The 12308-nt window shown below is 49.0% G+C and overlaps 1 protein-coding gene across 1 annotated transcript; it reads left to right on the forward strand.

Moving 5' to 3' along the window:
* Positions 1-5939: 5939 nt before the first annotated feature.
* On the forward strand, positions 5940-10658 carry DUSP18 (dual specificity phosphatase 18). The gene is made up of 2 exons (XM_026108135.2): positions 5940-6781; positions 6918-10658. The coding sequence occupies exon 2, from the start codon at positions 6972-6974 to the stop codon at positions 7536-7538; it is 567 nt and encodes a 188-aa protein (XP_025963920.1). The 5' UTR covers positions 5940-6781; positions 6918-6971; the 3' UTR covers positions 7539-10658.
* Positions 10659-12308: the final 1650 nt, after the last annotated feature.

Raw genomic sequence — 12308 nt, forward strand, 5'->3', positions numbered from 1 at the left:
TCATTCATTGCTTCTCCTCACACAAAAACCAGGTGTGCATCATGAAATTGCCAATAGTAGGTTTAAGAGAAACTAAAGGAGCCATTTCTTCACATTGCATCATCAAACACTGGGACTTGCTGCCCCAGGATGCTGTGGAGGCCAGACACATACAGGAGGGACCAAGGGGGGAAGGGACCCCTCTGCTCCACGTTATGGACTCTTCCCTCCTGTTGATGGTCTTCACTTCCTGGATAGTCTGTCACCCTCTCTTGGGGAGAGGTGGGCTGCAAGAACCCCAGTGCACTTTTGGCAGGATGGTGCATTTCACAGGCTGACAGAGCCAAGAGCTCTAGGCAGTATTTAAACAATAGCTGAAGTGTTGCTTGGTAACGCGTGAATGTCTGGCCAAATCCAGAAACCCTTACTCAGTTTTAAACCAGCTCTTTTCTCACAGCATTTTCCCACAACAAAAACCCCAGGGATGGCCAGTGCAGGTCACCCTGGGTAACAACCTCCAGGTTTCCTCTCTAAAAATTTACTTCATTATTTGCTTCTTGATCGTGTTTCCTTGCTTCCCACCCTCAACATGTTTCTTTTGTTTTTTAGTACTATGCAAGCCAACTGATGCAGGTAGATACCAGTCTGTCGCCGGTGCCAAAATGACCAAAGACATTTACCATCTGTCCTGTCCAGCAACAGTCACAGTGAACAACAGATCCACATTTCCCTGGACAAATATAGCAGGAAAAAAGCTGCAGATGCAGGGCTGCTAGGCAGTTAAATCTGCTAATAATTTCTCTTTCCAGTTGGATGTCACTGCTAAGTTCTTGGGCAGGATCCAGGTGGCAGCACATTGAAGGCAGACTGTCCATGACTGAGGTCGAAAGGATCTGTTTATGGAGTGAACAGCGCAGGACAAATTTATCATAGGTGTAGTAAAGAATGACAACAAGAATGACAAGCCTAAAGTACTTGGAGAAAACGAGAAATTTATAGATCTGTGGATGGAAGCCATTTCTGATGCTTGTCACTGATTTTCTAATTCAGTTCATTCTAGAGCCTTTCAGGATCTGGGTCATGTCTTTTAACCACTCTCTGGAACCAGTTTGAGAGGATGCCTTTAGAGAGGAACAAGCCCTCATAAGACAGGCAAGCCCATAGCAGAGGGTCTATTATTGTTGAGATGTCCCAAAGATGAAACGCAGTGCCCCTAAAGTGAAGACTGCCAGGCACTTTTCCATCTAAGACTTTTAGTTATTATCGTGTGTAGCTTTGCCAGACAAACTAGGTTGAAATTTTACTTCTGCCAGGTGTCTGAGGCTGGCTGAATTATTTGAAAAGCTCCAGCAAAGAAAAATAGAAAGAAATTTCACTGTTTTCAAGGACCAGAGGTTAGGGAAAAGTTTGCTGTTTCTTTAAAAAATAGTCTTATAATAAACTGAGAAACAATGTTGCTCAGTCAAGGCCTGACACCTCCAGGTTTTTGAGCACTGAACTGTAGCTCGTCAGGTGTGCTGTCCTGATGTCTGAGATACGCCTTTAGCATTAGTCATGAAAATTCACTATAGAAAGCTCAGCCTAGGAGGATAGCACTGAGATTTTTTAATCTAGAAAAGAAAACACTGACTGAGGACATGACAGGATTCTTCCAACATCCAGTTATTTCCTGGGGCCACTGGGAAACATGAAGAATGATCAGCTTAATTTGAAGCAAAAAAGATTAATGTTAAAAAAAAGCAATGCTGCAATACAGAAACCTAACTGAAAAAACAGGCCACCTAGACAAACTGTAGCATCTCCTTCACTGCAAGTTTTTATAAACAAGTCTGATGAACATTTTTCAAGGGCAATCAATGTACACTTAATCCCACAGTAACACAGGGACCAGACCGGATGATCAGTTAAATCCTTCTAGTTCTGCATTTCTGTGATAAGCTGGTACCCCATCCTACTGTGCGTGACTCAACTGTTATTCTGAAAGGCTCTGGCTTGGGAAAAGGGAGGAGGAAAGTAGATCAGTTCTACTTGCCTCTAACCACTTTCCCCATCCGCTGCTCACCTTATGCTGTCCAGCTAATGTATTTCTTTCATTCACCTCCGAAAAAGAGAAATGCATGCTTGCTTCCAGCTGGCACTGTCTCTCCCCACTACCCCACCTCTGCGCGTCAGAAACTGCTGGGGTATTGCTGATTCAAATGATTGCACAGGCTGGCAGGCTGGACAAAGGCAGGACTTTCACCTGCCCATCAGAGTTAAGAGAGGCAGGAAGTGAGTGAATGAGAAGCAGAAGCCAAGTCTCTCCACCATGGAGAAGACACCTCCCAGTGCTCTAGCTGAGATTTGGTGGGTTTTGTCCCTGTCACCACAAACTCAGCCCCTACATACTTACGGAGAGCAAACAGGATGAGTACTGCAGTTAACTGCATTCAGTGCTTTGAGGTATTGGCTCTCCTTCAATACTTCGTTTCTTGCTTTTGCTTCCAAACTTCTTAAGTTACCAGTCCTTCTTCTTTCTCCCCAACAAGGGATTCATTTACCCTCCCTGAACCTCAGATAACATTTCTGGAAATCTGACTGGCCTTGAAACATGTCTTGTTTGGACCAAGAATAAAGCTCTCCAAACACACAAGCCAAAATTCTAGCCCTTTCACACCACTTCTCTTCTGCCTCAAAGGAAATCAGTCCCCTTTGAAAAGGTTTCTTCTATTCCTGCAGCTGCTGTGCTGCCTTGCTCCCTATATTGTCCTCAGCCTATGGCCCTGTAACCACAGCTGCCCCATCTATGTAAAAAGTTAGAGAGTAAATGGGCAGCAATACGAGAGATACTGTGGGATCATGCTGGTTTATTGATGTAAGAAGACCTCGCATTAGCTTCCTAAAAAGACAAACTGACGATCAGGTAGATTGGCACGAACAGCCAGCAGGAGGAGCTCTCTAGACATCTCTCCAGACATCTCTCCTGATCACTTCTCAGTTTGCAGCGGCTGCATGTTTCGAGGGCATCGCTTTAGAGTTCCTTTCTTGGGACCTCCCCGCAGACCAGCCACCAGTCGAAGGCACAGACGATTTCCCAGTTTTGCGGCTGAACACTTCCAATGATTTTTCAAACCTTTCAGACGCCTTCTTCCGCCGTGCCATCTTTCTCTCTTGTTCTTTCAGAAACTGCTGCTTTAAATGTTTGTGGAAAAGTTCAGTCTTCTTTTTGGTGTCTTCCAAGCGTTTTATCTTTAAGAAAGCAAATGCAATATTTTCTGGCCAGTAGCCTAGCCACAGAGTAAAGAATTCCAAAGTGATGCTAGCCTTTGGGAAGAAAGATATCCTGCCAGATCTCTCAGTACTGTCAAAGCGACCTCTAAGCAAAGAAGCTCCAAAATTCATCAGTATCACGCTAAATATTGGTCTGACAAAATTATTCAGATCGTCCTACTCCTTGTTCATTTTATACTACTGTAAAAAGCAGGTCTAGAGGACAGTAGTCACAGTCTCTTGCATTCTTGTGTTCTCATTAGTTAGGTGCAAAGTCTAACCCTGCATCTCAGACTGAATCCATTAAAGGCCCAAATTATATAACCAATCAGTCATAATGTGGTCATCTCCTGATATAAGTAGGCTCCCAATGAGAATTTACTGAGCAAGCTAATGAGCTTTATGTCACCTCTTAGCACCACAAGTGTATTATATGCTTTCATGCCACGTTACACGCTTGTGGCCATGCAGTCTCTCCCGCCGTAAGGAGGTTGCATCTCCCTGTGTCTCTTGATTCTGCTGAACAGACACCTTGTGCACCCTGTCCGTGTGCATGGCACAACTCCAGGGCACACACGCAATGCAAGACCAAACCAGGCCAGGTGTCAAAGCAGAGCTTAAGTCCTAGACCTAATTTTGTTCACCGTGGTTGCACTGCCCTGAGTTCTTGAAACACACATCACAAATGTTTGTGGGCCACCTACTGCCAGGAGGATCTCCTCAGCCCACCCCTACCTAGAGGTTCCCATCAGTCTTGCACATTCCACTGAGTTAAGGGATTAGAGAACGGCAAACCAAGGAAAATACACCTCAGTTCTCTCTTGTGAGGCTATCATCCCAAAGACAGCAGAAAGAAATGTTCAGTCAGGACCTGTTAGCATCACTAGTTCATGTCTCAAGTACATATTTGAGTGAGAGATTCTGGCAAGTGAAAGTATCGGACAGTAAGTTCTCTATTAGGTGATTGATTCCTTTTCTTAAAAAACAAACCTCACCTGACAGGTTCTTGGTCAGGTAAGGCTTTTTTTTCCTTTTTTTCATTTTTCTCACTAGTAACTGCTATGGGTCTACACAGTTTAATGCTTAAGCAGGCTCACTCATACACACAGCTAGACCCCTCAGCATTCACCCTGCTCACAGCCCTCCAGTTCTCTCCGAAACAGTTCAGGTCAAGCGAAGGGGGTGGACTTTCCACCCTCATTTTATATAATTTTGATTTCAACAGAAAAACTGCTGAAATCATGATGCTTGGGTTTTCTCACCAAAGTGGGAAGGCAAAGTTCCTTGGGATTCATGCAACAAGGTGAGAGCAGAGGATTCAGGTGGTGCTGGCTGGTACTAAAGACAAAAGACTTGGCTGCATGGAGTAGAGAGGGGAGCTGAAGGGAACTACTCAGGGCATGAAGGTTCAGCTATATCTAATGCCACTCTAAATCCTCACTCTGAGGTTATGGGCTCAACTTGGCATCCCACGCGTTCCCTCAGGAGAGAGCATCTCACCCGATATTGCTGATGAATCCATTACTGTGGGATCATCAAGTAAGAAGCACTAAGGGGGGATCTGACTGCTGAAACGTTTGAAATGCTGCAACACCTTTGACTAGTTCCCATTCGTGAGAGGCCACAGAGTTAGCACTTCACCCAACCTCTGTAGCTTATCATTTCAAAATACAATTTGCTTCCAGGCAGGAAATGGCAAGATTGTCCTGAGGTCAGGGCCAGGATGGCGGTTCAGAAGTTCATGGTGAAGACTGCCCGAGAACTGAGAGCTTTCACCCCTCCTAACACTCTCTCACCATTTGCTTCCCATTCCCCCAAAGAGAGCCCTGCAACAGTGATTTTGCAAAGCCCTGGGCATCCGCATCCTGATCCAGCAGGCTTTTAAGCGAAGTGGTCTGAAGAATTGAGAGCAAAGTGTTTGCACAAGGCGTTCCTCCAGCCTTGCCTCATCAGTGGGTCTCAGTGCCAGCCCCCTCAGAGGAGGAGCTCTGGGGAAACTGGCTCTGATTTTCCAAAACACATCCGCCAACAGGCCGCAAACCCCCTCCAGCTCTGGTCCAGCTGCGAGCATCTAACAGGGCCTGGAGATGTGGCCATTACCTTGATCTCCAGGAGCTGCTGGGCATGGTCGCTGGCACGGAGGACGGACTTGGGCAGGCGGCTTTCGGGCAAATGCCTGCCCTTGGCCATTTCGGTGCCAGCAAAGCTGCTGCGAGGGGAGGAGAGAACCTCTCACACAAAGTGGCAGGCAGCCCCAAGGGCTGGAGCAGGGGGTGCTCCGGTGACCCCCCCCCCAAGACGTGCCCTGGGGTGGGAGTGGGGGGTCCCACAGCCCCTGGGTTGGGGGGGTGTAGGGGTGTGGCGGGGGGTGTATGTCGGGGGGTCCCACAGGCCCCCAGGTCGGGGTGTGTGCGGGGGGAGGGTGTCTGAGGGGGGTCTCACAGCCCCGGGTCGGGCTGTGTGTGTATATTGGTGTCTCTCAGCCCCCCCTCCCGGCCGCTGCGTATCCGGGGGCTCCCGCAGCCCCCGGGCCGGTGGCGGCGTCCCGCCGGGCGGCGCGACGCACCTGGGCCCCGCGATGAGGCGGCTGCCGGGCGGCGGGAAGAAGGTGACGCGGGGCCGCCCGCCGCCGCGCTCCTCCATGGCCGCCGCGGCCCCTCCCCCGCCCCGCGCGGCGGCCATTGTGCGCGCGCGGCGCCGTTGCCATGGGAGCGGCGCGGGCGGCAGCCGGCGGGGCGGGGTGAGTGCGGGCCCCGCGGCCCGGCTTGCGCCGCCTTCCCGGGGCCCGGGCTCGGCCTGGGGGCTGCTCCGCGGCTGGGCGCCCGGCGGCCTCGCGGCGCCCCGGAGCAGCCCCGCGGCGGCGGTGGCCCCGCCGCGCCGCCCCGGCCTGCAGCGCGTGTCCGCACGGTGCCGCCGCCACCGTCAGGCAGCCCCGCGGCGGCGAGCGGCAGCAAAACCGGCCCTGGCACCCCCTGGCACGGCGCCCGTAAGCCCCGAGGGCTCCCAGGGACGCCCAAGCAGGGCCCCGCAGACAGAGACACGCTCGACGGGCAGCCCTTGCGAGGCGGCAGGGCTGGGCTCCGTGGTGCCTCATCTCACCCGCTGCATCCTCCCTTTCCTCCAATGGTAGGAAGTAGGGGTGAAGCTGGTGTGAGCGCTGATGAATTACTGCTCGGAGAGAGCCAGGAAGGATGTGTGTGCCTGCAAGTCCGGTGTGGTGTTACAGCTCCGGTTGTGCTTAAGCAACCTTTCCTTTACTACCGGTCTCCAGGCACAGGTCGTCTGTCGTTGGTCTGTTCTGGCTACTCTTCTGCCAAACACGTCTGGAGCATCCTCACAATTCAGGCCAAGTCCTCTCCTAGATATACTGCTGAGTGACATATATTAACTTAGCCTGCTCCTGGATTTATTTGGCTAGGTGCTGTCCTTATTAGGAACTGAATTAGATGATGGGCTCCTGAGAACGGGGTAAAATCTCCTGGTTTGTGCCACCGAGCAGAATCAACCTGGACTAATTGTATGCTGACTCAAAAGAGACTGAGAGAATTCCCAGGTGAATGTTATTTGCCTAAGTGCCTATGCAGTTCATTTTAAAACACCCCAAATTTCATGTTTACTGGCAGGGTAGCAGTATTGCACATCTTCACATCAACCTCCTCCAGTTCCTTATCTCTTTTTTTTTTTCCTAGGCAAAATACAATAAGGCAGCCCTCCACTGCAGCTGCTCTGTAAAATCCACCTCAATGAATACAGGTTTCGGAGCTTTGCCCATGTTGTTCCAGCATCCTTCGGTGTGTGGCCTGTCACGGATCACCCCTAACTTGTACCTCAGTGATGGTGCCGCTGCCAGTAATAAGTTCCTGCTCCTTACAAATCAAATCACCACCGTCATCAATGTTGCTGTGGAGGTGGTAAACACTTTCTATCCAAACATTGAGTATATGTGTGTTCCTGTGGTGGACTCCCCCCTCTCTTGGATCTGCAGTTGCTTTGACGCCGTAGCGGATAAGATACACAGTGTAAGCATGCGTCAGGGCCGAACGCTGCTGCATTGCGCTGCGGGGGTCAGTAGGTCAGCGACCGTGTGTTTAGCCTATCTCATGAAGTACCAGTCTATGTCTCTGGCAAGCGCGCATGCATGGGTCAAGTCTTGCCGTCCCATCATACGACCCAACAACGGCTTCTGGCAGCAGCTCATTCAGTACGAGTACAAACTCTATGGTACTAACACAGTCCGAATGATCAGCACTCCATTGGGAATGATACCTGATGTTTATGGAAGGGAAGTCAGACTAACGCTACCCTTCTGAATACAAACTAGCTTTACGACATCTTGACAAGAAAGCAAGAGAAAGCCAAAAGCATTTCTTCTAGACCTATCTTGGAACTTTGAAAATAAAACTCTTCAGATCTGAGAAAGCTGTCGCATGAAGTCTCTGATGCTAAAAGGATGGGGAATCAGTGATAAGAATGGAGACTTGTGTGTTTTACTATAAATAAAATCAGCACAGTTTAAACCAAGCAGTTAGTTTTCACACATCATTTGTGTTGGGGTCCCAACAGTAACTCTGAAACCAACTGTCACATGTTTAGAAAGTGTTGTTTTATCTCAGTACAAACTGTGCTTATGCTACAGGACAGAAACTAGCTGCGATTCAGGAATTTGGAAAGTTACCAACATTTTTTTTTTCCTAATTGGGATAGGACTTTGGGTTTTGATAAAGCAATCCTAAATTCAATCATCTGCTGCATTTCAGAGAGGCCAGGAACAGTGAAGACTCCTGCATTCCCAGCTGGAAGATACCTATGAATGTCCTACTTTTTACTACCTAACCCTTTCTCTTCCTCTACCTAATCTCCCAGCCCTTTTTCAGAAAGGTGCCTTGGGCTCCCTTGGGAGATCCATAACTATTTGGGTGAGCTGCTCTGAAGGAATCCTCTTTGTTCCTATACATGCAAAATCTTCTCAGATCCCTGATGCTGCCTTTGAACCATTCACATCCAGGTGGGCTGGGAAATCAAGGTGGGAGCAATAAGAGGAATCCTACTGTCAGTTTGAATCATTGCTGCAAGGTCAGCACCTTGTTATAAACTGGAAGTCTGATCTGGACACACCTGGGCATCTTTGAGCACCAGGCCATGTATTGATTCCTGATGTGTTTATCACAGCATAAGTCTTCAGTTCTAGCTGTATCTAGCCTTATCTTGAGCTGCGATAACAACTCTTCTGGCATCATTATTCTTGACTTAGATGACTGGTTCTGGTGTCCAAGATGAGGGCCTACATAGATCAGGATGGAAGAAGATCTGTTCAGCTTCAAGGCAGAGGAGAAAACAAAAGTCTTTGTTCCTGTTGTGAGGCATCTTTAGACGGTCCAGTGGACAACATTCATCATTTCGACCTTTTCTCTGCAATCAGATATGACTGCCCATTTCTGTCCTTGGGTTTAACTATGCTTCTGAGCAGTAGAGCAGCAGTGTTGTAGCACATGGCAGAAGCCTTCTTCAGCCCACTGCCACACCAGCTGGGATCCCCGACACGCTGGAGGACTCTGGCACGCCTTTGCCCCCAGCTGCATTCCCAGATTTTTTAAAGGCCAGGTATGATGTTGTTCCCTACCAATGGAGTGCTTCTCCACCCCCACAGAGAGCAACCTGAAGAACTAGCTCACTGCGGGTCTTAGAGCAGCTTGAATGATAGTTGTGGTGGGTGATAAGAGCCTGATCTTCATTTGGGTACATTGGCTTTCTCCCAAGGGACTCTCTAGAAGCACAGCAAAGACCCAACTCCTCATGAACATTTAAGAATTTCCTCTTGCAGAACAGAAATGTTCAAGAAAAGCGACGGAATGAGATGGTTGAGTGCAGGGATATCACAGAGAATATCATGGACATGATATATCTCTTGGAGGAACTGTTACCAGCCCTGTGTGCTGTATAGCCACCTCAAGCGCCTCCCAGCTTGGATATCTAATTTGGCTCTTCTGACCGGATGGGGGTGCAGTTAGTGGCTGTAGAGTTGTTCCCACCCCTTCTCTACTCCAAATGTGCAGCCAGACCCTGTGCTTTCCCTGCCAAGAACAACAGTGCTGCAAGCAGCCCTAGCTTGTCCTGCAGATGTCTGGCTCTTGTGTGCCTGTTGTGGAGGGGACCACTGGTTAGATCTCAGGCACCCTCTGTCTGAGAGAGGGGAGACCAGGGCTCTGCATACATGGAGGCAGATGGGGGGGTCACTTAAGTGGGAGTCCTGGCAGTCCATAAAGCCACTTTAGAAAAAGGCTCTCAAACTTCACAGAGAACTAACTTTTCCGGGGACTGTGCCTGCAGAATATAAAGCCCCAGATGCCAAATCTTCTATCCGCGGAAGTCATTTGATAGTTGCTCCCCATAGCAATGGCTGTCTTCACAGTCAGCGGAGAAGACACATGCACCTTTAAAATCCTGGTTCAGCACTCAGTGTCAGGGAGCAGCTGCTCTGTAGGGGAAGGCGAGCCATGAGCTGAGGACGCCAGCAAGGCAGGCAGGGGCAGCAGCCTCACCAACAAGGGTGCAGTCCCACGGCACCTGCGTGAGGCGAGCAGAGCAGGTCCAGTGACAGTAACCAAAGTCAGCTGAGAGTCCAGGTCACCAGGCAAGTCTGTAGTGATGAGGCAAATCCAAGGTCAAGCCAGGAAGTCAAGTCAGTAGGTCAGAGTCTGGATCCAGCTCAGTGGGGTACGTGGCCAAGCACAGGCATGGCTGCAAAGTAGCTCTGGCAGGTGCCGGCAAGGGCAAGTGCCTCAGTTCAAATCGTGCTCGCAAGAGAAACGGAGGGATGAGGGATGGTGCTGCTACTCTCAGCTCTTTATTGAACACCTCGTTCTTCACAGCTATAAGAACCCAGGTTAGACAGTTGCACCAGACCAGAGAGCTGAACTCCTAAGAGGTGGCAGTGCACTCTGGGCCCTGACATTCAAAGCTATTGAACGGAGCTCTCATTCCCCTTGACTGGAAAGTCACATGGTGCCAGTACTGCTAAGGTCCAGTGAGTTCCTTCGTGCCATTTCCATAGGTCAAGAAAAAGGCAGTGCTCCTTTGTTTCAATAAAAGCCTGTGCCCAGTACAGCAGCACTTTGGCTTGGACACAAGCTGGCTGGCTTAAGAGACCAGTAAGGCATGCTGGATACATCAGTATCTGCATTTCACAATAGCCCATGTATCGTTTAAGTTTTCATACATCAGTATAACGTTATGCATACAGTAAGTAGCACAGTATTATAACCACAGGAAATATTTGTATCTTAAACATCTACTCTCTTATGTAAAGTTCAGATATTTTATGAAAACAAAATATATGATTCTATACGATTCTTTAAGCTTATGTGATTTAATCTTTTAGAAACTCAGCCTTCTGTAAGGTGATCTTCCTCAAGTAACCACTTTGCAATGGTTCTTTCTGCTAGCATTTCTATGCTAATTATATCTCAAGTTAAATGCTGATTATATTTCAAGTTAATAGCATTTAGTAGCTCTGTTCAAGGGCCACACTTCTCTTGTGCTGGAGAGAGAGCTGTACTGATGAAGAAGCAGACCAATCCTACCTTTGAATCACGAATCCCTTTGGAAACCATGTGACTTCTTTCCTGTAATGCAGGCTCAAACCCAAAGGAGCACATCAGCTTTGTTGCACTTTCCTCTGCTTTCCCTTGCACTGATGTAAAGTAGATGCAGTTTTGCTGGCCAGTGCTCACAAGGAGGGCTTCTGCAGAAACATGATGGTGCTGCAGAAGTGCTCGTGGCATCACTTGAGAAGTCTTGTTTTTTCCCTATGGACTCTGTTCCCAGTATAACACTGGGATCACGTTGCTACTGAAGATACTGCCTCATGGAGAGCATGCGGAGCTGCAGTTCCTGTATGGGTTGTTAGCAGTGAGGACTCACCCAGCAGCTGGGGGCTCCAGACATGCCTTGACTGATGGACAGGAGGAGTCTCAGCCTTTGCCACTACTGGAGAGGACGAGACGGCTGGCCCGAACCTTTCTTAATCATGGTTAAAGCAGATCCCATGAAAACTACTGCTTTGGCCTTGGCCTCCTGCAACCAGATAGCATTATCCTGCTCTCTGTTTTGTCTCCTCATGCTGCAGGCAGAGAAGATGACCGCCAGCTGCCACAATCCATCCTGGGAGGGTACATATGGGAGCTTTGGGAGGTATTCCCCAAGGGAAGATGCTCCACACCTGGACAACTGTGGACATGGCTATGGGAAGTCAACAGTTTTGTTCAAGCAGAGCAGTGAGCCTCTGTGCAACAGTGAGAGAGCGATAAAGTGACTGATAAAGCCAGCCTGCCCCAACATGGTTGACAGAGAATTCTGGAATCTTTTTTTGGTGCTGAATCAGAGAATATAGAGCTGGAAGGGAGTCTGAAAGGTCATCATGTCCATCTCCTGGCCTCAAACTAGCCTCATTCTGCTTCAAGCATCCTCAGATGTTTATCTCCACTGATGGACATTGCAGTCCTTCTGTCATCTGTCCTTGGGCTGGGCTGTCCTGCCAAGGAGAAGGCTTTTCTTATTATCTACCCTAAAAAAAGGCTTTGCTGTAATTTCGGGTCATGATTTCTTGTCCTCTCCTAAAGGGAGGCAAAGAACAGCGTATTCATGTTCTCTTTGGAGCAAACTTTTACATATCTAAAGGTTTGTAAGCCCCCAGGCTACACAGCCTCCTCTGTTGGATCTTTTCCAGTGAGCCGTGCACTCTAGGTCTCTGGTCATGGTTACCTCCCCACTCTCCCCAAAATGTCTCCCTTGAAGGGCTGCTCCCCTCCCTGGCCCGTTCACCAGCAGTGGGACCCTGCAGTACCAGATCCCATTGCCACCAGAGCCAGAATGGCCTCTGACACCAACAAAGGACTGAGATGCAGTAACCAGGTTTGTACAGATTTAAGACCACAACCCAGCATATGAGGGAAGAATATTATTTTCAAAATTAACATAGTGGCTTAGGCTCCCTGGCTTAGTAAGCATTTGTCCTTGCCGCCCCCCCATCTGTAGATCCCACTTCTCTCTGTGCTAATGCTGTAAACCTCACAGCATCCCTG

Source organism: Dromaius novaehollandiae, chromosome 17, assembly GCF_036370855.1.
Source record: "Dromaius novaehollandiae isolate bDroNov1 chromosome 17, bDroNov1.hap1, whole genome shotgun sequence".
NCBI lineage: Eukaryota > Metazoa > Chordata > Aves > Casuariiformes > Dromaiidae > Dromaius > Dromaius novaehollandiae.

Coding starts and splice junctions, on each gene's coding strand:
- DUSP18 (XM_026108135.2), top strand. CDS start 6,972: ATGAATACAGGTTTCGGAGCTTTGCCCATGTTGTTCCAGCATCCTTCG.